At 48.8% G+C, this 27,723-nt stretch overlaps 1 protein-coding gene across 1 annotated transcript in view; it reads right to left on the reverse strand.

Moving 5' to 3' along the window:
- Nucleotides 1-8,007: 8,007 nt before the first annotated feature.
- Nucleotides 8,008-27,723, reverse strand: part of EXOC3L2 (exocyst complex component 3 like 2) — a 55,127-nt gene continuing 35,411 nt past the window's right edge. Inside the window, exons 7-12 of the mRNA XM_081868820.1 lie at nucleotides 24,935-25,045; nucleotides 23,576-23,711; nucleotides 22,175-22,297; nucleotides 20,406-20,561; nucleotides 14,657-14,778; nucleotides 8,008-9,322 (exon numbers count right to left, since the gene is read on the reverse strand). Of these exons, the coding sequence (XP_081724946.1) occupies nucleotides 9,010-9,322; nucleotides 14,657-14,778; nucleotides 20,406-20,561; nucleotides 22,175-22,297; nucleotides 23,576-23,711; nucleotides 24,935-25,045 (961 nt within the window). The 3' untranslated portion in view covers nucleotides 8,008-9,009. The remainder of the gene's footprint in view (nucleotides 9,323-14,656; nucleotides 14,779-20,405; nucleotides 20,562-22,174; nucleotides 22,298-23,575; nucleotides 23,712-24,934; nucleotides 25,046-27,723) is intronic.

Raw genomic sequence — 27,723 nt, forward strand, 5'->3', positions numbered from 1 at the left:
GCCCTGTGACCCACAGCACCCTGACCCCTTGCGCCAAGCGTCTCCCCACCGAGGAGGGCTGCCAGGCGCCCCCCTCCAAGGCCTAACCAACCTCCAGGTCTGACGCTATCGCTAGATTTATTTCTTCCCTTGCCTCCTCATTCTAGTCGGGCCGGTTTCTCTGGCAGCCTCCTGACCGGCGGTGGGGTGGGGTGGGGGAAGCTGGCCAGGCCATCTGTGGGGCAGCTAATAATAGAGGGCACTTTCTTCCTCGCTGGGGCTGGACACTGTTTCAAAGCAGACCGCCCCCTCCCTTCCACAAGTTGGAAATGATTCGTTTGTGGGGCTGGTTCTCTTCCCCCCCCATCCTGCCCTTCCTTTAGACCTGGTCATCTACTCAATAGCTAAGAGACAAGCAGCTCAGGACAGAACTGCTCGTTCTATTCCAATGGGTATGGCCTGCGGAACTCCCTTCCACTGGATATTTGCTATTCTCCAGTGGGATTATCGGGCCATGTAAAAATCCAGGTTGTTTTAATGGAAGTTGGCTGAGCACCCCCTTCCTTTGTGTAAAAAGCTCCCCCGCTTCTCAAAATAATCAGACTTTTTTTGCAAATAAGAAAGAGACGAGGAGATGCTACAGGAAGGGTGGAGGAGCATTTACAGCACCACAAACCTGATTTTTATCTTTCAAATGATTCAAAGGGTTGTTTTTACCGTGGAGCTTATTGCTTTTTCTTTTTCATAAACGGATTCGGGGTGGGTTGGTTTGACGAGCAAGCGCTGCATAGTTTTTCCGAAATAAAAACATAAGCAAACCTCAGCCCTGCTCCTCCCGTAGTTTCTACAAGAATGCAATGAGAGCCCATCTAGTCCGGCGCCCTGTTCTCGCAGTGGCCAACCAGCTGCCCATCATGGGAACCCCAGTAATATCCAAAGGCAACACGATGACCAAGTACAACAATGCGATGTCAATATACTCTATATAATCTATACAGAACATTGAACAATATGAAATATATGAAATATGCACTCTCTGCAAAACCAAATAAACAGAAAGCTTCTAAATCTCCGAAAGTCACAAAATATGCACTCTTGATGGATTCTCTTGAAAACATAGAACCAAATAAATATAAGTCTTATAGGTCTCTGGAAGTCTTTGTGGGCTAAGCAAATCTCTGAAAGAAGCAATGGGTCTTATCTGGTGAAAACAAGCCGTAAAGCTTTGTTTTATGACGTCCAATGCTGCCATGAAGAGTGATTCTGGATATACCCACTGTTTCGTGGAATTCTTCTTCAGCGCAGCAGAAGGGTACAGAAATGCTTCATAAACCCATCTATATGGTGAATGGAATTGTATAACAACAATTGCTATGGACTAGACAGCATCTTAAAAAGCGGAGACATCACCTTGCCAACAAAGGTCCGTACAGTTAAAGCTCTGGTTTTCCCAGTAGTGATGTATGGAAGTGAGAGCTGGCACTTCTGTCTTCCACTGCCTCCCGCAGTTTGGTCAAACTCAGGCTGGTAGCTTCAAGAACACTATCCAGCCATCTCGTCCTCTGTCGTCCCCTTCTCCTTGTGCCCTCCATCTTTCCCAACATCAGGGTGTTTTCCAGGGAGTCCTCTCTTCTCATGAGGTGGCCAAAGTCTTGGAGCCTCCGCTTCACGATCTGTCCTTCCAGTGAGCACTCAGGGCTGATTTCCTTCAGAATGGAGAGGTTTGATCTTCTCGCAGTCCATGGGACTCTCAAGAGTCTCCTCCAGCACCAGAATTCAAAAGCATCCATTCTTTGGCGATCAGCCTTCTTTATGGTCCAGCTTTCACTTCCATACACCACTACTGGGAAAACCATAGCTTGAACTATACGGACCTTTGTTGGCAAGGTGATGTCTCTACTTTTTAAGATGCTGTCTAGGTTTATCATTGCTTTTCTCCCAAGAAGCAGGTGTCTTTTAATCTCGTGGCTGCTGTCACCATCTGCAGTGATCATGGATCACTGCCTTGCCGTTGCGAAGGGGCTTGAATAACTCAGAGAAGCTATGAACTATTCCGAGCAGGGCACCCAATATGGGCAGGGTACAAATAATAAATTGTTATTATTATTATTAGGGAAAAGGGGAAGATTTTGTTTACATCATCACAACCTCCTGTGGAAGGGAGTTCCATAGTTCAACCATGTGCTACATGAACGGCTTTCTTTTACAGTGGTACCTCGGGTTAAGTACTTAATTCGTTCTGGAGGTCCGTTCTTAACCTGAAACTGTTCTTAACCTGAAGCACCACATTAGCTAATGGGGCCTCCCGCTGCTGCCATGCCGCTGCTGCACGATTTCTGTTCTCATCCTGAAGCAAAGTTCTTAACCCAAGGTACTATTTATCCCAAGGTACCACTGTATTTGTCTAGCATTCAGCCCACGAATTCTAGTGTCACGGGAGGGGGAGGCAAGTTTTTTCTGGTCGCCCAGAATTGTGGGTTTGAGAGTGCAGAATATATCCCGGCACAGACATTTTTCTCAGGGTGTTTGTTTTGTTTTTGACGGAGGGGATGGCGGCCGGGGGGGGGGGGGGGGGAGAGGAGGAGGACTGTTCTAGGAAATGTCACCGAGAACAAGTGTTAAGTTTCCTAACACAAGCAGACCGCCAAGTGGTCCCTGGAGGCGTCTGCGTTGGCAAGAGGGCCCTGGCCACGGCCACAGCTATTCTTCATCCATCAAGAGAGTTTACATCTCGCAGGATAAATGGTCCGGCCTTTTCCCGCCTGTGTTTACTTCTGGACAGGTCAGGACACGAGAGGGATTGATAGGGGATGCTGTGCTGGCGGTGGAATATCCCCTGGCGGGGCCATCGGAGAGGAGGCTGGGGGGGGGGGTTGTCTTTCCGAGCTGGACCCGAAAAACGTCCCTGAGAAACTGAGACATAGGCGGTGTGCCGGGACAGTCCGTGCCGCCCCAGTGCGCTGCTTCCGCCAATGGATGTCGTGTCCAGACTGCTGCAGCCCTGTAGGAACAGAGGATACTGATTTATACTGAGTCAGACCACTGGTCCATGCAGCTAAGTACCGTATTTTGCGCTCAATAAGATGCACCTAACCATAAGTTTTTAGAGGAGGAAAACAGGAAAAAAATATTCTGAATGAAACAGTGGATGTATGATTTTTGTGGTTCATACTGTGGCCACAGACATGTGATTTGACAGTGAGTTTGGGATAGCCCAGTGCAAAAATCCTGAGAATCCACGTGGAGCCGTGCTTTGTAACCACGTTTTTGCGCCATTGTGGCCCCACGAAACAGTGGATGTTTGTGTGTTTTTGGTGCAGGCTGTAGCCATGGACATGCTATGTGATCTGATGGTGAATTTGGGGTGATCCAATGCAAAAATCCTGAAGATCCATGGGCTTTTACCTCCCCCCTCCCAGGCAGCCTCCTTTATCTCTAGCTCCCTTATCTCCCTCCCCGATCACTTGGTGATTAGCGGCTTTGTTTCAACACCCACTTCCCTCTTTCAAAAAAAAAAAAAAAAAAAGCATGATCTGCTTTTCACCCCTGGGCAATTCAGCTCCAGGGACCATGCATTCACTCCATAAGACGCACAGACATTTCCCCTTACTTTTTAGGAAGAAAAAAGTGCATCTTATGGAGCAAAAAATACGGTAATTTCTGCACTGGCTGGCAGCAGTGACTTTCCACATTTTCAGGCAGAGACGTCTCTCCCCACCCTACCTAGAGATGTTGCTGGGGATTAATCTCTGGGACCTTTCTGGCGCTGAGCTACTACCAGGGCACACAGGAACACAGGCCCAAGTCGGTTCAAAGCAGCCTGCCTCCAAGCCAGTTGTAGGCAACCTGCCAAGTGTTTAGTCGTGGAATCATTTATCAGCTACTTTAAAATGAGGTTGCATTTCAAATTACATTTTAAGCTGTATTTTAAATTGGTTCCCCCCTTTCTTTTCCCCCTATTATGTTTTTTACTGTGATTTTATTGGTGTTAGCTGCCCAGAGCCCAGCTCTGGCCGGGGAGGATGGGGTATAAATAAAATTTCTTCTTCTTCTTCTTCTTCATCTTCTTCTTCTTCTTCTTCTTCTTCTTCTTCTTCATCTTCTTCTTCTTCATCATCTTCTTCTTCATCTTCTTCTTCATCATCATCTTCTTCATCATCATCTTCTTCATCTTCCTCTTCTTCTTCTTCATCTTCTTCATCTTCTTCATCTTCTTCTTCATCATCATCTTCTTCATCATCATCTTCTTCATCATCATCTTCTTCATCTTCCTCTTCTTCTTCTTCTTCATCTTCTTCTTCATCTTCTTCTTCATCTTCTTCTTCATCATCATCTTCATCATCTTCTTCATCTTCTTCTTCTTCTTCTTCTTCTTCTTCTTCCGGCAAAGGCAGGTTCCAAGGTCTGGCACCAGTGTGGGACCACCGAGAAGCAAAAGCTGGCAGGAATATGCTTGGGGAAATGCAAAATTCTAACAGATTTAAAACAACCACCATCACCACCTCACCCCAAAAATCAGCCCACTGGCTCCCAGTATGTTTCTGAGCACAATTCAGCGTTAGTGCTGAACTTTAAAGCCCTCAATGGCCCAGTATACCTGAAGGAGCGTCTCCACCCCCATCGCTGAGGTCCAGCTCCAAGGGACTTCTGGTGGTTCCCTCACTGCAAGAAGTGAGGTTACAGGGAACCAGGCAGAGGGCCTTCTCGGTATCTGCTTTATATACATTATTTACACAATGGGCTGCACGTGATTGGCTAATTCCGGAATTCTCCTGTAGGCCAATCAGGTTGTGGATTCACTTCCATCTGGAGCTGGATTGGGTGGCTCCTGCAGACCAATCATACTGCTGCATTGTTCTAGGACCAATCAGACTGCTGCATTCTGAATCCTATTGTTCTAGGACCAATCAGACTGCTGCATTCTGAATCCTATTGTTCTAGGACCAATCAGACTGCTGCATTCTGAATCCTATTATTCTAGGACCAATCAGACTGCTACATTTTGCATCCTATTGTTCTAGGACCAATTAGATTGCTGCATTTTGGATCCTATTCAACTCAGTACATAACAACCAGCTGGGCCAAGTCAGGGGCCTGAGCCTGCCCTGGCTCCAGATGTTGGGATGACCTCGTTGCCTCCAGTTGGGCCATCACTTACAGCTGCTCCACTACTGGTTAAGTCAACTGGAGGCTGAGGCGGCCTCTGGGTCTAGTCACCCACGACGTCTCCCAAGCTGCAGAGACGAAGGTCTGAGAGAAGGAGAGACCTGAGTACTCGCAGGAGGAGTGCTCACCTTCGGGCGAGACAGGGAGGTGAGTCACCAGGGGATCAGGACCGGCCGCTACCCCGACAAAGATAGAAGGCTGTCGGACCCTGCCCCAGGTTAACATTGCTGTATGCCAGTTCCTGCCTGAGATCCTGTACCCGTCCTTGCCTGGTTTCCTGCCTTGGCCCTGTTGGACTGACTCCTAGCAGAACCTTTTCATTCTGGACCGGTCCTGGACTGCGTTTCATGGCTTACCCCTGGGGCAGCACAGTGTGCAGTGCAAAATTCAGAGCAATGCAAATTTCAGAGAACGGCTGTGATTCAGTTCTTCGTGAACCGGTTTCCGAAAGCGCAGGGGGAAAGCTCAGCTTTAAATGTGACCTGAGCCCAATTCCTCTTCTGTGTCCTTAGCCTCTGGCCATAGCAAACCCTGGCCCCTTGCACTCTTGCTTCCTCCACCTTGGCCTTGACCTTTTGTACCAGTCCCCTCAGCGCTCTGCCCGCAAAGATCTTCCCTGTACCTCCATCCTTTGGACGTTTCCAGGAACACACAAAGCCTACCTTTGACTCACTATGTCCCCTGACCCAGGGAGGGAGAACATTATGTCTACAAACCACGTCTCCAAATTGATTACGATCTGGGCCTGACCTCGAACCTTCGTCACACAAAGCCCCACCAACGGCTCAGGTGGCAAGCTACCCCGGGCCATGCTGTTGGACAGGAGGCAGAAGTGGGCTGCTTTGGGCAGCTTCTGGGGCACAGTTAAAACCTGCCATTCAGTTGTTAATGATTCACCTCTGGAGGAAGAAGGAATAAGATGTTTTCTGCCTTAGGCACCAAAATGTCTGGGGGGTGGGTGGGTTGAGTCCCGGACTCTGACTCCCTCTCGCTGCCCTGCCCCCTGCCCCAGCCCCCTCTGGGGGAAGCCGCTGAGATCCAGCAGATCCCAAAGGAAAGAGGCTGTGTGAGAGCAATTAAGCCGTGTGGCTGGGAAACTCATTAAGCCAGCCTCAGGTTAGCTCCTGCCGATTGCGTCTGGGAGGTGGGAGGGCGGATGTGTTGGGAGGGGAGTCCCCGTCCTCAGCCGTTAAGGGGGGGGAGGCTGGAGTGGGCAAGGGTCTTCCTGGAAGCTTTTCTGAGTCTCACCGGAGAAGGATTAATGGCAGGCGGGGAGGAAAGGGGGGGGCTTTCCCCCTCCTCTAAAAAGCAATCAAGACACATTAGGAAGAACATCATGCAATTGTTCTTTCAAGCCCTGAGCTATTAGCTCCTGAAGGCAGGCTTGGCCTAGTCACCTACGGCGAGCGGATCTTGCCAGCAGGTGACTAGGTAGATGTTGCAGGAATTTTATGTCTAGGTTGGGCGGTGGTTTGCCCCTCTAGCAGATATCATGCACGTGCAGCCCACTACCGAAACCAGCACAATCGCTTTTCTGACTTTTGTGATTTGTCCCCACAAAACACAGTTTCTTCTTATCTATTCAAAGGGCCTCTGCTGCACGATACCAAATGTAAGAATTCACTGATAAATGCATCTATGTACTGGCTCAATGGGGAAACTTCCGAAATTCATCTAGACATGTGAGCTCAGCTACTCGGCAGCCCCTCTGCCTGGCATCGTGATACCTGAGTGCCAGACAGGTAGCCATTACAGAAATAAACCCAGATGAAGACAAAAGGGTGGGATTAACTTGAATGCGAAACAGGGAAATGTAAATATCTCTTTTGTTACACTTGATGGGTGTTTGGTGGAGGGCAAGGGGAACCATGGGGCAGGGTCAAGGATGCTCAGATTACTGCCATCAGACCTCCCCTTTCATGATGTAACCATGATGTATGGGTGATGTAGTTTGGGGGGGGGTAACATGGGGAATAGCAGCTAATAAAAGTTTGGGTTCTCTCTTGTTCAGGGCTTCCATCTTGTTCCACCTTGTGGCAGGTGGGAGTCCTGTTGCGACAGTCTTCAATAAAGACCAAGCCTACTGGCTGCTGTTTTGCTCTGGTATTCCTGGCTGGTGTCCTTGTTATTTTGTCCAAGGGAGCCCTCAGATTTCTCCGTTAACAGTTGAAAGACCTTTGTGACTTGGAAGGCGGTTAGTCTTTCTCTCTTTGGGCTTCTCCACCCTTCCTCTGGTCCCGCCACTTTTCCCTGGGGAAAATCACTCTTTAGTGCTCAGTCGGAGCAAACAGCAATACAGGTCGTCCCCTCCATTTGTTCCGATCTGTCACTAAAGAGTGTGTTTGCCCTTGAAAAGGAGCAGGGCAAGGGGGAAATCGCTTGGACCCATTACAAGTGGAAAACCTCTGGGAACGGTGCTTTCTAGCCACAGTGCAAGTGGAACCTTCCTTATAGGCAAGCTTTTTTTCTTCTGCTTCAGAGGGTAGGACCTAAACTGTTGGATTCAAATGAGGAAGGAGATTCCAACTAATTTATTAAGAATAATTTTCTGAGGTTAAGAGCTGCTTGCGATTGGAACGGCCTCCCTCGGAAGGACGTTTTAAAGCAGAGATTGGATGGCCATCGGTCAGGGCTTCTTTAGCTGAGATTCCTGCATTGCAGGGGGTTGGAATAGATGACCTTTGGAGGTCCCTTCCAACTCCCTAGCTCTACGAGTCTACGACTGACACAGGCCAGGAATTCCTTGGTGTATCCCAAGATACACCAAGAATTCCCAAGAGCAGAGAAAGGCCTCATTTGAAGATGCTGGAGGCGGTTTAGAGCCATACACCCACCCCAAAATATGCAAAGGGAAGGGTGGTATTAAATTAATATGCATTTATTTATTTATACATACATACATACATCCAGAGCAGGTATACTTACTCCCTTAAGGCCTCGCTTACTCCAACCCTCGCTTTGCCCTGTGCCAACCACCCGCCCCCTGGTCCAAGGGAGAAACTGAGTCGCGGAAGTGGGGGGAGGGGAGGCGTGCCCCCTTACTTTGAGCGGAGGGTCGGGTAACCCCCATACATCTCTTGCCATATAAGGAACTGAATTATGCAGTGGAGCCTCGACATATGAACTGTTCACGCTGTAGGTGTGTGTGAGGATCTGAATGTGGCCCCCCGAGTCCTCTCCGCGTGGCCCCCGGAACATTTTCCAGGCCACACCCCTCCCTGGGCCTGCTGGAAAGTTTCCACCTGGCCTGGAACTCTGATGATGTTTCTTGTTTGCCTCTCGAGGGATCATGCGCAGAAACGAGCCCACTATACATAGGTAAAAAATGTACATCCATTGCCCCGCCCACTTTGACCTCTGGCACCGCCCACCTGTGGCCCTTGGGAGGTTAATTCAGAAGAAATGTGGCCCTCTGCCTGGAAAAGGTTCCCAACACAACTTAAATAAATGATTTTGCCCATCTCTCATGATACACCAGTGGCTCGATTTTCCCTGTTCCAGGCAGAGCTGGATTCTTCTTTAACAGATGCATAAAATTCTCCCTCCCTGCATTTGCAACCTTAGTTTTAAAGTTTTAAACCTGCAGCCCAGTTAATAGGAGAGGAGTCCTTTCCTTCAACCGCCCAGGTGCTTTGAAACGCAGCCAGGATGCCTGCGGAATCTCGGCTGCGGAATAAAATGCAGGCAACAGATACTGCTGCCTCTTGCAGGGAGCAGGTGCCGCAGTCCTCGTTTGGAGTGTGAGCCCTGCAGCGGGCGGCTCTTGGGGGGTAGAAAAGGCACCCCCCGTGGGAGGCTCCTGGCCCCCGCCCTGTAACCTGGCGGCCGAGAGAGGGAGTCCACCATTTGGCAGGGTGCCCGTCCTCACACCTGCGACTCGGCCCCGCTCTCTTTGGACCGCCGCCTGTGCTGCCGCTGCCGCTGCTGTTGCTGCCGCCGCCAAGGCATCTGGCGGAGCCGGGAGAGTCCGGTCACCCCCAGGACCGAGACGCAGCGCAGCTGGAGGCGGACGCAGAAGACCTTGCTGGTGGGGATCTCGTTGAAGAAGGCCCGGTCCAGGCAGGGAACCTCCCCATCCTCGGTCAGCTCCAGACTCTCTATGGCGGCCAGGATGTCCTGACGGTGGGTCTGGTTCTGCAGACCGCGGATGTCCAGAATGGCAGACACATGCTTCTTCCTGCAGAAGGAGGAAAAGGAAGTTTCTTCTTCTTCTCTTTTTGAATTTGCATTTTATTTATTTGTTAACGTTCTTATACAGTGGTGCCCCGCAAGACGAATGCCTCGCAAGACGAAAAACCCACTAGATGGGTGCGTGCGGAAACGCTGTTTACCTTCCCGCCGGAACACCCTTCCTGGTGTTTTTACATGAGTAGAATGTGTCCTTTTATTTAAAATGCATCTCTGGGTTATTTGTGGGGCCTGCCTGGTGTTTTTACATGAGTAGAACGCGTCCTTTTATTTAAAATGCATCTCTGGGTCATTTGTGGGGCATAGCAATTCGTTCATTTATTTATTTTTCAAAATATAGTCTGGCCCCCCACATGGTCTGAGGGACAGTGGACCGGCCCATGGCTGATAAAGGTTGCTGACCCCTGGTCCAGCCCTACCCCAGACCCAAACAGCTCTGTCCTCCCCCTCTTGCCCCTTCTCCCGCCGCTGCCCCCAAGTCCAAGCAAGGCCAGGGTCTGCAGGAGCTGCCCCGTGGCTCCACAAAAATGCGCCTTTGCGAGACGGTTTATTTAAAGCCCTGCTGCTGCTGCTTTTGCTGCTGCTTCGGATGTCTCGTTAACTTCAGGAAGCTGGCGCTGGGCCCGTGTAATCAGCCGATCCCCGTTCTGCCGGCTGCCCAAAAGGCGGGGGCGAGAGGCCTGGCGCAAGGCTGGCCGCCGCATTAATGGGCCCTCTGAGGTCCTCTTTCCCAGCACCGGAGAACCCTGCGGTGTGGAGGGGAAGTCGCCCAGCTTCTTCAGAAAGGCCTCTGCTAATTAGGAATTCGCATCCATCCCCTGTCGACCATCCCCACCGCTGCCACCCGGGCGCAGACGCCTTGCTGCCACCCCCCATCGTAGCAGGGTCTTCTCAGAGGAAGTCTCGCCTGGCAAAGCGCAGAGCTTCCTTCCTGCGCGAGTCTCTGGGAGCAACAACCGGGGAGGGTGGCAATTCTGGGTGACGGAGGGGGGGGGCTGTTCTTTCCTCCCTGCAAGCCCCGCGTGGGGGGTGTCGTGTGTGACCTGCATACTCCTGCGGCAACAGGATCTGTTCCCTTCTCCCCTGCAAGCTGGGTTGAAGAGGTACAAGCTCAGAGGGAAGGATGAGGGTGGTTGCTCAGCAGGGCAACTTTGGGGGAATCTTTCAGGGTTCAAGGCTCCCGCTGTGCAACGGTTTAATAGCCAGAAAGTTTAAACTGCAGAACTCGATCCTTGGGCTCGGACTCGGAACCAGAGGAGACTCAGTCTGCACCGGATCCTTTGCCTCAGGCATCATCTGAACCAAGTCTGGGGCCTGATTCTGAAGAGCCCCAGTCTGCACAGGTTCCACTGCAACAAACACCAGCTGGGCCGAGTCAGGGGCCTGATCCTGCAGGGATGACCTGTGGTTCCAGATCTGTGTGCATGTGTCTGTCTGTATATGAGAAAGATGGGCTCTGTGGATCCAGAGGCTGACTATTAATCTGGATCCATCCATTTGCATGCTGGGTGGCTGGGACAACCCAGTCAGATAGGCGCAATAAATTTATTATTATTATTATTATTATTATTATTATTATTATTATTATTATTACAAGGTTTGTGAAGGACTGAAGTTAGAAACATGGCGCTGGGTGGACTTTTGCTGCAGTTCTCAATATTCTCGAAACTTTTTCTTCCTCCAAGAATTCGGGACAACACCTAACTAGCCTAGAAGGGTCGCAGAGACCTCCGGCTCTCAGCACCGCCAGTCCGATTCTTGCCCTGCCACCCTCTCCAGGAAGTTGCTACAGAGCCCACTTCCCGTCTGAAGGCCAGCCACTTGTTTTTCTCCTGCTGAATCTCTCTCTCTCTCTTTCCTCTTCCAAGAAACAAGATACCCGAAAGGGTCCAGATAAAACAGGAAACGTCCGTCAGCCACACTTAGCGGGCAATCTGTCGCCTCCGAAACAATTCCTAAGGATGCAATAAGCAGGAAGATGGAAAGGGAAACAAACAGAGGAGGCACGATAAGGCAGCGCCTTCGCCCTCGCCGAGTGACGCAGCCGGCTGGTAGCTGGAGGGAGCTGCGAAGGCAGCGTGGAAGCCGGCGGCGGCGGGTATTTATAGCTTGCCAGCCTCCCCTCCGTCCTGGGAAAACCGGGAGTGACTCCTCTGGCCATCCTTGGAGGAAGGAGGAAGACACCCTCTGGCATCCCTAAGGGACCTGACCTACCTGCCTCAGACCCCGCTTCAGGGGTCAAGCAGGAGTTAGGAAGATATATTGGGAATGTGTGTTGTCAAAAGAGGGGTGGGGTGGGTAGGGGCGAAGGCAAGGACATGAGAAGAGCCAGCTGGGTCCGGCCAAAAGGGACTCATCCAGCCCCGTTCTCAGTAAAGGTAAAGGGACCCCTGAGCATTAGGTCCAGTCGTTGCCAACTCTGGGGTTGTGGCGTTCATCTTGCTTTATTGGCCGAGGGAGCCGGCATACAGCCGAACTGACCAGGAGACTCCGAGACCAAAGAGAAGAGACGGTGGAAGAAGATTGAAAGAAGTTTAAAGAATACTTGAAAGAATATGTCAATATTTAAATCTTAGAATAGCTCTGGAAGTGGATATAGGCTGTAGGGTTAGACGTAGAAGATAGTGTATTTTAAAATAGTATTATTTGTAAGTGATAAAATGTGAAGATTTTTATGGTCAAAGTGAGTGTGATAAAAAATGGCTAGAAATTATGATATATGTAAACTGCTAAAGGTGAGGTAAAATGAAAATCGGATGTGGGGACTTGGGGAAGCTCACCTAGCAATGTTTAAAAAATATAAGGATAAGACAAGAATTTGTTTGTACTGTTTGTTTTTCTGATTGTGTTGTTTAACTGTGCTATAAAATGAATAATTTTTTTTGGAAAAAAAATAAAAATAAAGCCCTCCAAGTCGGCGGCCACTGCTGCCAACTGTGGCAGGGAGTTCCACAGTTTAACTGCGTCAAGAAAGACTTTATCTGTCCTGAACCTCCCAGCGTTCAGCCCCGTTGAGGAAAGAGGCAGAGGATGCCAGAGGCAGAGAGAGAGAGAGAGAGAGAGGACCTCTGTGGAGATTAGAGCCACACGGCCACAGGGTCAACCGACCACAGAGCCCAACCCTTTTCCGCAGTGCTGAGAAACTTTATCTAGCTCCCTCTCAGAACTGGCGCGAGGACAGGCATCCTCCCTGAGCAGCCAGTTCCCCCAGGGGAGCTGTTTCCCCTCCTCTTAGGAAGTCCCACCTAAGCACGCTTCCCTTGTCTCCTCTTCTTGCACCCTCAGAAGATGCAACCGGGCTGCCCGATCCGCGCCAGAACCTCCAGCCACAGCACGGGGAAAGGCGCTGAGCGGCCGCTGACCCCGCTGTGGCCCTGAGCCGCTGGCTTTGCTTCTCCGCAGGGAAGAGGTCAAGGTCTGGAGCATCCTGATTCGGGGCCTGAGAAGTTCCTCACTGGCTGGGAGCCACGGCCTCAGGTTGCGCACATCCCCACCTGATGGGCCTTTTCCTCTCCCGATCACAACCTTGATGGATAACTGAGCTCTGAGCTCGTGCTTCTTTCGCACGGAGGTCAGGCAAAGACTTGGGTGAGGCCTGGGTGGCCCCTGCTGACAGCTTTGTGGCTCCACAGAAGCTGCTGCCACTCAGAATGCAGAAAAGGAACTGTTCTGAAGTAGCATCACAAAGACAGAGGAATAAGCTGAAGGAGCGTCTCCACCCCCATCGTTCTGCCTGGACACTGAGGTCCAGTGCCAACGGCCTTCTGGCGATTCCCTCATTGCGAGAAGTGAGGTTACAGGGAACCAGACAGAGGGCCTTCTCGGTGGTGGCGCCCGCCCTGTGGAACACCCTCCCTTCAGATGTGAAGGAAATAAGCAGATATGCCATTTTTAAAAGACATCTGAAGGCAGCCCTGTTCAGGGAAGTTTTTAATATTTAACACTGTACTGTTTTTAACACTTGACTGGGAGCCGCCCAGAGTGGCTGGGGAAACTCAGCCAGATGGGCGGGGTATAAATAATAAAGCATTATTATTATTATTATTATTATTATTATTATTATTATTATTATGCTTTATTATTTATACCCCGCCCATTATTATTATTATTATTATTATTATTATTATTATTATTAGCAAAGGCCTCATGGCTAGTAGCCTTCGACAGCCCTCTCCTCCACGAATTTGTCCATCCCTCTTTTAAAGCCATCCAACTTGGTGGCCATCCCTCCTCCTGTGGCGGGGAGTTCCGCAGTTTAACACTGCGCTGCACGGAGAAGGACTTTCTTTTACTGCCCTGATTCTTCCAGCGTCCAAGCTCCCTTGAATGTTCTACGACTTCTAGAATTATGAGAGGAGGAGAAAAACTTTTCTCTGTGCTCTCTTTCTCATTTTTATAAGCTTCTTGCAACCACCGATAAAAACTTCGCCGCTGCTAATGTTTTAGCGTTTGTCCGGTCTTCCAATAGGAACCTGACATAGTGAGCCTCTGATTTTCCCGGGAAAGGTACCAGCAAGGGTAATTTTATCAGTTCAGCCCTGGCTTGCTCGTATTTCGCACAGTGCAGCAAAATATGTTTTATGGAATCAATGTCTTGAGCACACGAGCAAAGTCTGTCCTGGTAGGGGACTCCTTTCAACCTGCCGTCCAACACTGCAGAAGGAAAGACGTTTAGTCTGGCTTTGGTGAAAAGCCTTCGATAGTTTGGTACTGGTTTTATGTAAGATGTTAACTTAAAGACATGCCCATATTGTACTCCTATTGCCAGCGGACCACAGACTGCATGTGATTTAGATTGCAAGTCACTGTGTGTATTACCCCATAATCTTTGCTTTAGCATCTTTAGGGCGCCTTCATAATAAAGACTGATTGATTGATTATAAGCTTCTATCATGTTGCCTCGTCTCTAAGTCCCAAAGGCTGCAACCTTTCTCCATGCCCTCAATCATTTTGGTGGCCCTTTGCAACCAAAACTGCACACATTGCACCGTAGATTTGCATTAACGGCATTTATGATTTCGGGACTGATATTTTCAATTCATTTCCTAATGATTCCTGGCATGCAATTCACCATTTTTTTTTTGCAGCCGGCGTGTCCTGGGCCAATGTCTTCCTATGCACTCGGCAAACCCAGACAACCTCTTGTTAAGTTCTGCTGTCCATGTTACATTTTCACGAGATGCTGCCTGTTTGGTTTTTTTTCCTAGCCTTCAGATCTGGGAAATGTTCTGCTACCAATGTTTATGGGTACAACAACCCTCCCCTGCAATTAAAGAAGGTTTGGCCTCCCCACCCCCACGAAAAAATGAGTGCGGAAACTCACTGCACATCGGGAAAATCTCTTGCGAGGAAGCCCACTTGCAGTTGGATGGCAGCAATGTCTTCCAGCTCAATGATCTCTGCCAGGTGTGGAACAACCTTGTCCAGCCAGGATGAGGTGGATTCCTGCGCGGAAGGGGAGGGAGACAGGAGACGGTCAAGTAAGGGACAGCATCAGCCTTAAAGTAGGGACGGGAGTTAATTATAGATCACCCCTTCCGACTCGAGGAGACAGGAGAGTTTATGAACTGCCTCTGCAAAACAAACACTAGGAAATGGCGTTTTTTGGGAGAAAAACAAAATAAAATCAGAACTGACCTTTGGAACTCCCAGCTATGGGTCACACCCAGTCACCACCATCACTGGCTCTCAGCAGCTGGCAAACCACACCCAGCATCCCCTATCGTGTTTTATGCTTCTTTAATTTTGTTTCCATAAACAAGGCTGGTCGCCGAAGAATGGATGCTTTTGAATTCTGGTGCTGGAGGAGACTCTTGAGAGTCCCATGGACTGCAAGAAGATCCAACCTCTCCATTCTGAAGGAAATCAGCCCTGAGTGCTCACTGGAAGGACAGATCCTGAAGCTGAGGCTCCAAGACTTTGGCCACCTCAGGAGAATCATAGAATCATAGAGTTGGAAGAGACCACAAGGGCCATCGAGTCCAACCCCCTGCCAAGCAGGAAACGCCATCAGAGCACTCCTGACATATGGTTGTCAAGCCTCTGCTTAAAGACCTCCAAAGAAGGAGACTCCACCACACTCCTTGGCAGCAAATTCCACTGTCGAACAGCTCTTACTGTCAGGAAGTTCTTCCTAATGTTTAGGTGGAATCTTCTTTCTTGTAGTTTGGATCCATTGCTCCGTGTCCGCTTCCCTGGAGCAGCAGAAAACAACCTTTCTCCCTCCTCTATGTGACATCCTTTTATATATTTGAACATGGCTATCATATCACCCCTTAACCTCCTCTTCTCCAGAAGAGAAGACTCCCTGGAAAAGACCCTGATGTTGGTAAAGATGGAGGGCACAAGGAGAAGGGGACGACAGAGGACGAGATGGTGGGACTCAAAGCTACCAGCATGAGTTTGACCAAACTGCAGGAGGCAGTGGAAGACAGGAGTGCCTGGCGTGCTCTGGTCCAGGGGGTCACGAAGAGGCAGACACGACTAAACAACAACAACAAATTTTGTTTCGCTTTACATTGTGTTGTCATGAACCGCGATAATAAAGATTTGATCTTATTTTGTTTGACCCAACATCCCCTTGTACACCTCCTCTGTACTGGCACCTACAATAGCACGTCCTTCCTGACCTTTCCGGGGTATATTGGTTGACGCCTGTAACTCAGCTTCAGGGAGAGAAGATGATAATCTTTGCACCCTCAGCCATCCATCTTTTTCATAGAATCATAGCTGGAAGGGGCCCGGGGGTCATCCAGTCCAACCCAAGCTTGCTCCATGTGACAACCTTTCAGATATTTAAAGATGGCTGCCACATTGTGCTCTCAAGGGCAGGACTTGAACCCGTGGCTCCCAGTTACAAGAAAGGAGATTCAAGCTAAACACCAGGAAGAACTTTCAGAGCTGTTCGTAGAGCACCACCGAAACCGTTTTTCTTCCGACCGGCTTTTAATGTCAATGATTCTACCATTTTAAAGGGATTTCAGCAATTCGGCTGATTTCAAGTTGCCTTTGGGTCATGACTGGCCGGGTACAGAGGAGATGGAGGGAAACCCCAAGGGAAGAAAGCTCAGAGCTAGGGGTGGTGGGATGTGGTCACAGGGAGAAGGAGGAGCAGACTGGGAGGAGAAGATGCTGGAAGCTGAAAGGATAGCAGGGTGAAGAGGCTGTGGCGGAATGAAGGTGATGGAGTACATGGAACTGGCTGAGATGACTGGCAGAATCCGGGACCAAGGAGAAGAGTCGGTGGAAGAAGATTGGAAGAAATTTAAAGTTTATCTTCAAAAATATTGTAAAATTAAGGACTGCTAGAAAGATGTTGGGAAAAGAAAATTACGTGGTTTTAGTAGAAATGACATAAAGGATTAAGTAAAAATGAGTTGGTGAAAGAGAGAATGTAAAATTATAGTATATTAAGACAAATTATTAAGATAAAAACAAGGTTGGAAGGATTTGCTGAAATAACAATTTGAATTAGAATACAAAAATGGGAGGTGTGAGGAGGTCAAGGAAATAAGTAAAGGAAAGAAAGCTATGTAAAGGTTCGATTTGTTCTTTTTTTTTAATTGATTGTATTTTTTCTGTCTTTTTTATTTTTCTTTTTTCTCTCTTTTCTTTTTGTAACCTTTAAAATTTTGAATAAATATTATTTAAAAAAAAAAAAAAAGGAAGAGGCTGTGGCGGAGAGCAGTCCAGACTCAGAGGCAGGAGAGGAGGCTGCAGAGGAGAAGGGGTCAAGAGGCAGGGTGGGGAAAAAGCCAGGGAGTCTCTCCCTCCTGCTGCGACAGACTCCCCTCCCCTCTGGTCTCCCAGGGCCCAAAGAGGTATGAAGAGAGAGGGCAGGTACAGGCACATTGGCATAGTCTCAGATTGCTGGGGAAGGACTCGGTGGAGGAGGAGACTTGGAGCTGAGGGAAGACGTGGGTCTTTAGCCTCCACAACTGCCTCAAAGGGGCAAGACCTTCCGAGAAGAGTTGCTGTGCTCCTGAGCCAACCAGGATAAATAAAGAGTTGGCTTACTCCATGTGACAACCGCCATGACACTTTGTGAATGTTGCTCTTGGGACTGCTGGTTTTAAGTTTCAGGAACAAAGGAATCTGCTGCCATGGAATTGTAGAATTGGAAGGGGCACCAAGAGTCATCTAGTCCTACCCCTTGCAATACAGGAATCTCAGCTAAAGCATTCATGACAGATGGCCATTCAACCTCTGCTTAATACCTCTGCTTTATACTGAGTCAGACCACTGGGTCCATCTAACTCAGGATGGTCTGGGCTGGCAGCCAGGGCTTCAGGCAGGGTTCCTGGCGATGCTGTCGGGGATGGGATCCCTTGCCATGGGATCACATTCACCCGGTGCTATACCAGCTGCACTGGCTCCCAGTGGAGTACAGGATCAGGTTTAAGGTGCTGGCTTTAACCTTTAAAGCCCTATACGGCCTAGGACCCTCGTACCTACAGGACCGCCTCTCTCGGTATGTCCCATGGAGGACCTTATGGTCTTCAAATAAAAACATATTGGAGATCCCGGGCCACAGGGAGGTTAGGCTGGCCTCAACCAGAGCCAGGGCCTTTTCGGCCATGGCCCCGATCTGGTGGAACGCTCTGGCCAAAGAGACTAGGGCCTGCAAGACGGAGCTGTTCCACCAGGCCTTTGGCTAAGGCACAGTCTGACCCCCTCCTTCTGTAATCCTCATAGAACTCTAGCCCATTAATTTGATTCTGAATTGATTTTATAGTGTATTTTAATTAATTGACTGTGATTTTATATACACTGTGCTATTTTGACTTGTTGTTAGCCGCTCTGAGCCCGGCTTTGGCCGGGGAAGGCGGGATATACCGTATTTTTCGCCCTATAGGACACACTTTTCCCCCTCCAAAAATGAAGGGGAAATGTGTGTGCGTCCTATGGGGCGAATGCAGGCTTTTGCTGAAGCCTGGAGAGCGAGAGGGGTCGGTGCGCACCGACCCCTCTCGCTCTCCAGGCTTCAGGAAGCTATCCGCAAGCCGTGGGAGCCCGGTGCAAAGTCGCACAGATATCCTCAAGCCTGGGGAAACCGGCGCGACTTCCCGCCGGGCTCCCTAGGCTTGCAGATAGCAGCCTGTTCTGGGGGCTGGGGTCAGGGGAAGCTCGGGCTTCCCCCGCCCCAGCCCCATGCCTGGGGGGGGGATTTTTTCCCCTTTATTTCCCCCCAAAAAAACTAGGTGCGCCCTATGGGCCGGTATGCCCTATGGGGTGAAAAATACGGTAAATAATAATAATAATAATAATAATAATAATAATAATAATAATAATAATAATCTGGGACCTCCTGCATGCAGAATAGACTCTGCCAACTGAGCTACAGCCCTTTGAGGGCCTGCTATTTTTACTGCTTTTGTTTTTGATTGCACCTTTTTTAAAAAAAACAAAACAAAACACTGCTTCTATTTTTGTAGCAAGCTGCCTTGAATGATTCTCAGAGAAGGGGATATAATTACTACCACGGCTCCTCCTCCTAGAACAACAAGGAAAACAACTCTGGTAAACAATGTCTTGGCGCTGGGTTTGACTGGAGGTAAAGGACACGGAAGAAAGCTCAGTTTTCGGCACCCCTGTGCGAGTCCCTGATGAAATCCGACTATTCAACAGGACTTTCGCTTTAGTAGAAGAATGCAAGGCGTTTTAGCAGTAGGTGAAAAAACAACTTGGAAATTACGTGTTGCCAAAGGTTCAGAGAACGTTCCCCCCACCAAAAAAAAAAATAAAAAAAATTCTGGCATTTTATCACACTGTTGTGAATTGTCGGTGATGGGGTATCAGTCTACAGGATGCCCTGCTAATCTCTGGGGATCCCGGACCAAGCAAGGGTTAAAATCTAATGGAGGATCCCACTGCTGAACTGGTCAGACAAGTGAGATAAGGCCTCGTCTGGCGCTGTGAGTTAAACCACAGAGCCTGGGGCTTGCCAATTAGAAGGTTGGTGGTTCGAATCCCCACGACGGTGTGAGCTCCCGTTGCTCGGTCCCTGCTCCTGCCAACCTAGCAGCTCGAAAGCACCTCAAAGTGCAAGTAGATAAATAGGTACCACTCTGGCGGGAAGGTAAATGGAGTTTCCGTGCACTGCTCTGGTTCACCAGAAGCTGCTTAATCATGCTTAAGGGAAAAATTAGAAAAACCTAAAATTTTGAATTTTTGAATTTTGGTCATTTAAAGTTTATGATTTCCTATTTCCTTCTGGGGAAACTGAATAGTATAGTGAAACGAGGTTTGTAGCCGGCATCCCATTAAGGCTTTGTTCTATTTTAGGTTTCTCTAATTTTTTCCTTAAGCTTATTGATTTTTATTATTATTTCCACAAGATAATATTTCTAGTTGGTTACTTCTCGTTTCAGGGATTTTCATGATATTTCATTTGCTTTGTGCAAATTTTTCAGTTCCGTGACTGTCTTTTTTCTATTGGTTTTTACCCCTGGGCTAGAGGCAGGTACAGGGGCCCCACTTTCCCGCTTTGGTGGCAGGGGGGCCCACACCTCACTCCATCCCCCCGGTCCTCACCATAGCTGTCAACTTACAGATTTGAAAATAAGGGACCTGCAGCCTCGAAAATAAGGGATCAGCAGCCAAAATAAGGGATTTTCCAAGGGGCACAGGTATGTTCAACTTCTGAGCCCCTCCCAGCCAAAGGCAGAAAGCCCAGCCAGCAGCCAAACGAAGCCTCAAGCGGTGGTTCCCACAGCGCAGCAACCCGGCAAAGGGGATGCAGCAAGGAAAACCACCGTCACCTCTCCGCTGGGAAGCGCTGAGCAAAGGCGAGTCCCCAGGCAACGCGGCCGATTGGATCGGCACAAGGCATGCAAGCTCCACCCCCCCCAGTCGTTCTTAGACTCCTTATTGGGTGAGCAACGCAGCCAAGCAACACAGTTGGAGCCTCCCTCCTCCCTGGCCGGCAGGGAGGGAGAGAGGGAGAGGAGCTGCTTCCTTTGAAACCCGGGAAATTTAAGGGACATCATCCATCCGGGACAGCAGCGGGACACGGCGCTGGGATAAGGGAGTTCCCCGCCAAATAAGGGACGGTTGACAGCTATGGTCCTCACCAGCTGGATGAAGAACTCCTCCAGCTGTTTGGCTTCGCGTCGCAGCTTGTTTGCCATCTTGGTCCTCATCTTGGAGGTCGTGCAGACGAATCGCACTCGCATCAGGGGCCGGACGTACTCGATGAGCACCCGGCGGTGCACATCCTTCAGCAACATCTGGCGAGAGACAGGGAAACAGGTGCCTAAATTGCACAGAAACATATTCACGTATGCAGCTACAGAGGCAAGAACAGTACTCGCCCAAAATATGGACAGAAGAGGAAGTCCCAGCAAAGGAGGAAGAATGGATACAAAAACCTATGGAATACAGTGGTACCTCGGGTTACATACGCTTCAGGTTACAGACTCCGCTAACCCAGAAATAATACCTCGAGTTAAGAACTTTGCTTCAGGATGAGAACAGAAATTGTGCTCCGGCTGCGCAGTGGCAGCAGGAGGCCCCATTAGCTAAAGTGGTGCTTCAGGTTAAGAACAGTTTCAGGTTAAGAACGGACCTCCAGAGCGAATTAAGTACGTAACCAGAGGTACCACTGTATGAAGAAATGACAAAACTTACGGGAAGGATAAGAAATCAAGAGAACAAACTTTTTATAAAAGAGTGGAAATGGTTTACGGAACATTTACAGATAAATTGTAAACAGATAAAAGCACTGGCAGGATAACTGTAATAACCTGCATAAGAGTATCTATTTAAAGAAGATAAATAAATCAGTAAGTAAATTTGGACATGCAGAAGGTATTAAAAATAAATTTAAGGAACCGCAGAAGGAGGGGGAAGGAAGTCCAGTTTTGAAATGTCATAATGATTGCGAAACCAGTGAAATGTGTATATCTGAAAAGTATAAATAATATACTGGTCTCGAAACAACAGCAAATACCAAGAGTAGAAGAATGGCGACAGAAGGTAATGGAATATGCAGCAATAGCCAAACATTTGGTCAGTTTGGGAGTCAAAATGGTTTCAGGTTGGTCTTCCTGTGCCGGTAAATGTACTAACATGCTTGGTTGGTACATTTATGAACATTTATTACCGTATTTTTCGCTCCATAGGGTGCACCGGACTATAGGGCGCACCTAGTTTTTAGGGAGGGGAATAAAGGGGGGGGGAATTATTTCCCCCCCCCCAACCCCAAAGAGCAAAGAAGCCAAGACAGTGAGCAGGATCCATCCCGCTGGCTGTCTTGGCTTCCTCTTTAGCCGCACACAACCTCTCCAGCTGGGAGAGGCTGCGCACGGCTTTGGCAGAAGCAAAGACAGTGAGCAAGATGGATACCGCTCATTGTATTGGCTTCGTTTTTAGCCACGGGGCTGGGGCTGGGGAAGCCCAAGCTTCCCCCAGCCTCCAGAACAGGTCCGGAAGCGGCGGCAAGGTTGTGCACAGCCTTGCCACTGCTCCCGGAGCTTGCGGGGCTGGGGGCGTGCTCTGAAGGCTTGCGGATAGCTGCCTGAAGCCTGGTGAGCGAGAGGGGTCGGTGCACACCAACGCCTCTCGCTCTCCAGGCTTCAGCGAAAGCAATGCAAAGCCTGCGGAGCGCGGAGGGAGCGCTCCCTCTGCGTTTCAGAGGCTTCCCGTTGCTATCGCTGAAGCCAAGGAGCCTGCATTCGCTCCATAGGACGCGCACACATTTCCCCTTAATTTTTGGAGGGGGAAAAGTGCGTCCTATAGAGCGAAAACTACGGTATATATCTAAGACCTTCTTATCACAGCAGCAATGGCTGGGGTCCCCTGTGCAACCAGGGCCATTTGCCTTCCTGGCAGGGCCGCTCACCTGGTACGGCTCCAGCTTCATCTTCCTCAGCTTCCGGGCGTGTTCTTCCAGGGTGCCCATGATGGTGGAGAAGGCCTCTGAGTTGCTGAGCCACTTCCTTTTCATCAGCTTTTGGAAGTAGGGCTGCATGGGGCAGAGGAGGGAAGAAGGAGGAATGAGAAACGATTGGGAGAGGTTGTGGAAAGAAAGAATAAAATTTACAGCTTGTGATGCCTTGAAAGAGAACATGATGATGATGATGATGGTTTATTTATACCCCGCCCATCTGGCTGGGTTTCCCCAGCCACTCTGGGCGGCTTCCAACAAAACACTAAAATACAATAACCTATTAAACATTAAAAGCTTCCCTAAACAGGGCTGCCTTCAGATGTCTTCTAAAAGTTTGGTAGTTATTTTTCTCTTTGACATCAGGTGGGAGGGTGTTCCACAGGGCGGGTGCCACCACCGAGAAGGCCCTCTGCCTGGTTCCCTATAACTTGGCTTCTCGCAGTGAAAATGATGCATAGATGGTGCATTACACCTGTGAAATTAGCTAGAATGCATAAGAGAAATAACATATGTTGGAAACGTAAAGAAAAAGAAGGAACATTTTACCATATGTGGTGGGAATGTAAGAAAATCAAAAACTTCTGGGAAATGATATATAATGAGATGAAAAAGATGTTGAAATATACATTTTTTAAAAAAAAAACCAGAAGCAATTTTACTTGGTATTATAGGTCAGGACATTCATAGACAAGACGTTGAATTGTTTTTATATGCAGCAACAGCGGCAAGAGTATTGTTAGCCCAGAAATGGAAGCAAGAAGAAATTCCGACGAAAGAAGAATGGCAGATAAAATTAATGGGCTATGCAGAATTGGATAAAATGCCAGGAAGGATTCGAAACCTGCGGGACCAGAGATTCACAGAAGATTGGAAGAAATATACGAACTATTTGAAGAGCAACTGTAATCAACAAATTACACTAGTAGGACTACAAGAAGCTGTGTAAGGAGAAATGTATGAAGCATTGCAAATTTGTGAAAGAATAGTGATATCAGTTATGAGCTAAATGTAATAGTGAAAGTAAGAAATGTAAATTAAGTGAATAGATTGGAAAATTTTCAGATGTTGGAATTCAAAAAAGAATTGTATAAGATATAAAAGTATGTTTAATTATTGTTGAAAATGATACGTTAAAAAACTAATAAAAATTTATAATAAATAAATAAAGCCGTCTTTGGTGGGGGAAACCACTGCTTCCTGCAGCAGTGAGTTCCACAGTTTAACTATGCGTTAGTTTCCCCCCAATATTCCTCACCCACCCCAAGATCATGTTGGATGAGGCCACTGATTTCTCCCTCCCGCAGTCTGCTCCCACTAACGTCCCTCTGGGGAGGTCTTCTCCAAAATCAATACCTTGAGGTTTTGAAAGAGGTGGTCAGCCAAGACCTTGTTACACAGTCGAGTCACTCTGTCAAGGGAGGCGTCGGCCTGGCACCTCACTGCCTCGCTCTCGGGGTGGCCGAACCTCGCCAAGCGCTCCACGTAATCCCTGCGGGAGAGATTCTGGTCAGGGGGGGCAGCACACAGGGCCTACATTCTCACCATGGGGAGGAGGCACGGGCATAGAAGCGTATGGAAAATCCAGAGAGAGATTTTGCTTGACCGAGCTTCAGTTCAGTGGGTAGGATTGGATTGCCGCAAAAGGAGCAAAGCTCTCAGATCCGAGAAAATAATGATAATAATAATATTTTTTTTAAATTTATACCCCGCCCTTCCCGGTTCAAAAACCAGGCTCAGGGCAGCTAACAACAAATTCAAAATACTTAATCGATGCAACAAAAAACAGCATAAAATACAGTATAAAACGTGAATGACAATAAATTCAGAATTCAAAAATCAATTTAGCGGGGAAATCCATCCAATAAATATTAGATGGTCACCAGGGCTAGCTGGCTAAATTAGTCCTATTTGGGCCAGCAAGGAGACCAGGGGAGAATTAGCTGTGGGATCCCAGAGCGGGTAATCTTCATAAAAAGGGGAGGGGGAGGGAAGGAAGGGGAATAAAAGATCAGGCTAAGTTCAGGTTGAAAGCCAGGCAGAATAGCTCTGTCTTACAGGCCCTGCGGAAGGAGGTTAAATCCTGCAGGGCCCTGGTCTCCTAGGACAGAGCATTCCACCAGGTCGGAGCCATCACTGAGAAGGCCCTGGTCCTGGTGGAGGATAATATGACTTCCTTAGGGCCCAGGACTTCTAAACTATGGTGATTTGTGGACCTTAAGGTCCTCTGCGGGGCAGACCAGAAGAGGCGGTTCTGCAAAAATGAATGAGTACCCAATACAACCCAAATAGGGGTGAAGCGAAATTGGGGGTGAGCTTTTCAATGTTGTTGTGCAAGTGGAGAGGATACAAGTTCAGGCCAATAGACATTAGGTTGGGACATGGAGGGGGACACACCGGAGAGTTTGCAATGATTGTGGGGGCCAGAGTAGAAGGGGTTGAACTTTCACCTGCTCTGGTTTTTCCCTGGCACTCAAGGCTTAAACGGGAAATAATAATAATAATAATAATAATAATAATAATAATAATTTTTATTTATACCCCGCCCTCCCCAGCCAAGGCCTGGCTCAGGGCGGCTAACAAGCAATAATAAAAACAAGTTGAATGAATACAACTTAAAAACAAGATTAAAATACAACATTAAAATATTGAAATATTAAAATGCAGCCTCATCACAGGGGGAGAAAGGAAAAAGAATGAGAGTCCGTCTCTTACCTAAAAGGTGGGCAGTGGTTGATAAGCATGATGGTCCGATCCATTAAGGTGTCGGCAGTGAGGGGGGTCTCTATTTGCCCCTCGTGGAACCTTTCGACCTTCCTCTGAAAACTGGGGGGGGGGGCGCAAAGAGGGAAAGAAAAGGCAGAGGGAAATTAAAGTGGCGCAAAGAAGTCCTGCTCGAAGGCACCCGCCGTGCCTCATCTTCCCACAACCATCTGTCGTGGCCAGAGCAGTCGGACCTGGGAGATCAGGGTTCGAATCCCGCCACGGCCAGGAAGCTCACTGGGCGCTGCTAAAACCAGTAGGTGGCTCTTCCAAGCCCCCATCACCCCACTGTTAACCGGGGTAGCAGCCCCGCGATGAACCTCTGGTCTTCCTTGGGTTTTCGCCTTCCCAGAGGACATAGACATCCCATTCAGACGAACAACAACACACACCCAGCTTTCTGAAACAGGCGCATCAGGAAACAGACCTGCTAAGAATAGCTTTGACTTTCCATCCCTGGCTGACTCCACCGGGGGCGGGGGGGGGAGCTTTGTCCTCTGGCTCCATCTTCCTGGCATTTCCTTACGGAGCGGCTATTTATACCCCGGGATGACCCTGGTCCTCGGCGGCCAGTTTGAAATGGAAACGGCATGCCATTCTGCTACCACCGTCTGGGGGGTGTTCCTAAACCCGCTACCCCACCCCAGCTGCCTCCTGCGTGCCATCCACACGGAAAACGGTTGCGACGAGAGAAATTAAGGGCAGGCTTTGGTTTCCTTGGACGATTCCCCCCCTCCCCAGGCCGGCAGGAAAACAAGGGGTTGGGGTTTTTTTGCAACCCTCCCCTGTGCAGCTTATTCCTTGGCCCTGTGCAACAACATGCTTTGCTGCTGCCGCAGCCTTCTCCATCATGCCTGCTGTCTTGCAAGTGGCACAGTCTGCAAGACTCAGGCTGGCCTACCTCGCAGGATTGTTGCAATGGAAAAAAGAGAGAGGGAAGGACCAGCTTATGTTGCCTTGTGTTGCAGGAATGTATGTATAGGTTGGGGGGGGGTTGCCCCTCTAGCAGATATCATGCACGTGCAGCCCACTACCAAGATCAGCACAATCACTTTTGTGATTTGTCCCCACAAAACACCCCATCAGTTTATTTCTATCTATCTATTCAAAGGGCCTCTGCTGCACGATACCAAATGTAAGAATTCACAGTTAAATGTATCTCTGTACTGGCTCACTGGGAAAACTTCAGAAATTCATATAGACATGTGGGCTCAGCTACTCAGCAGCCCCTCTGCCTGAGTGATAATCCCTGGCATCCTGATACCTGAGTGCCAGACAGGTAGCCATTCCAGAAATAACAAACCCAGATGAAGACAAAAGGGTGTGATTAACTTGGCTGGGAAACAGGGAAATGTAAATATCTCTTTTGCTTCACTTGATGGGTGTTTGGTGGAGGGCAAGGGGAACCATGGGGCAGGGTCCAGGATGCTCAGATTCCTGCCACCAGACCTCCCCTTTCATGATGTAACCGTGATGTATTAGTGATGTAGTTTGGGTGGTTTAAGATGGGGATTAAAAAGGTAAAGAGACCCCTGACCGTTAGGTCCAGTCTCGGACAACTCTGGGGTTGCGGCGCTCATCTCGCTTTATTGGCTGAGGGAGCCGGCATACAGCTTCCGGGTCATGTGGCTAGCATGACTAAGCCGCTTCTGGCAAACCAGAGCAGTGCATGGAAACGCCGTTTACCTTCCCACCGGAGTGGTACCTATTTATCAACTTGCACTTTGACGTGTTTTCGAACTGCTAGGTTGGCAGGAACAGGGACCAAGCAACGGGAGCTCACCCCATCACTGCCAGCATCAGATTCCTGTGAAAATCCCCTTTACCCACCCCAAAATGCTGCTTGCAGTAAACAAGGCTTGCATCTGCATGGAGGTAAGATATCTGCTGCATTTCGAGCTGTCAAATTACCCAGGATCATTTTTGATTAGCTCGAAACTTCCAGATCGGGTGGAATATCTTAAAATTCCACCAGGCCTTTGGCCAAGGCACAGTCTGACACACCCCCCCCCCTCCTTTGGTAATCCTGACAGAACTCTAGCCCAATGGTTGCCATTAATTTAGTTAGATTTTGAATTGATTTTAAAATGAATTGCTTTTAGAACGCTGTGTTACTTTTATGGTTGTTAGCCGCTCTGAGCCCGGCTTCAGCTGGGGAGGGCGGGATATAAATACCGTATTTTTCACTCTACAAGGCACACTTTTCCCCTCCTAAAAAGTAAGGGGAGATGTGTGTGCGTCTTATGGAGCGAATGCAGGCGGGAGGCTCTGCTCAGCGCTCCCTTTAAAGAGCCGTGTGGAGTGTGTGCGTGGCTCTTGGGGGCTTTTCCCCAAGGAGGGAGAAGGGCTGCCAAGAGCCACACACACGCTCCGCGCAATCTTGGGGGAGCCATCATCCCGCTGCCCTGAAGAGGCTTCGCACGGCTATCCTGGAAGCCAGAACAACAAGAGGCTATCCTGGAAGCCAGATCCCTCTTGCTGTTCTGGCTTCTGTTATTCAGAATATTTTTTTTCTCATTTTCCTCCTCCAAAAACTAGCTCCGTCTTATGGTTTGGTGCATCTTATAGAGCGAAAAACACAGTGAAATTTATTATTATTATTATTATTATTATTATTATTATTATTATTATTAAAAGCAAGGCTTCTATCAATGCTCTAGACCACGCGCTCCTTCCCCACCGAACCCGCAGCGAAAAGAAGAGCTTGCTTCTCTTTTCCCGGGGTCCCCCTCACCTGTCCT

Source organism: Podarcis erhardii (genome assembly GCF_964252035.2).
Source record: "Podarcis erhardii genome assembly, chromosome: 7".
NCBI classification, from domain to species: Eukaryota; Metazoa; Chordata; class Lepidosauria; order Squamata; family Lacertidae; genus Podarcis; species Podarcis erhardii.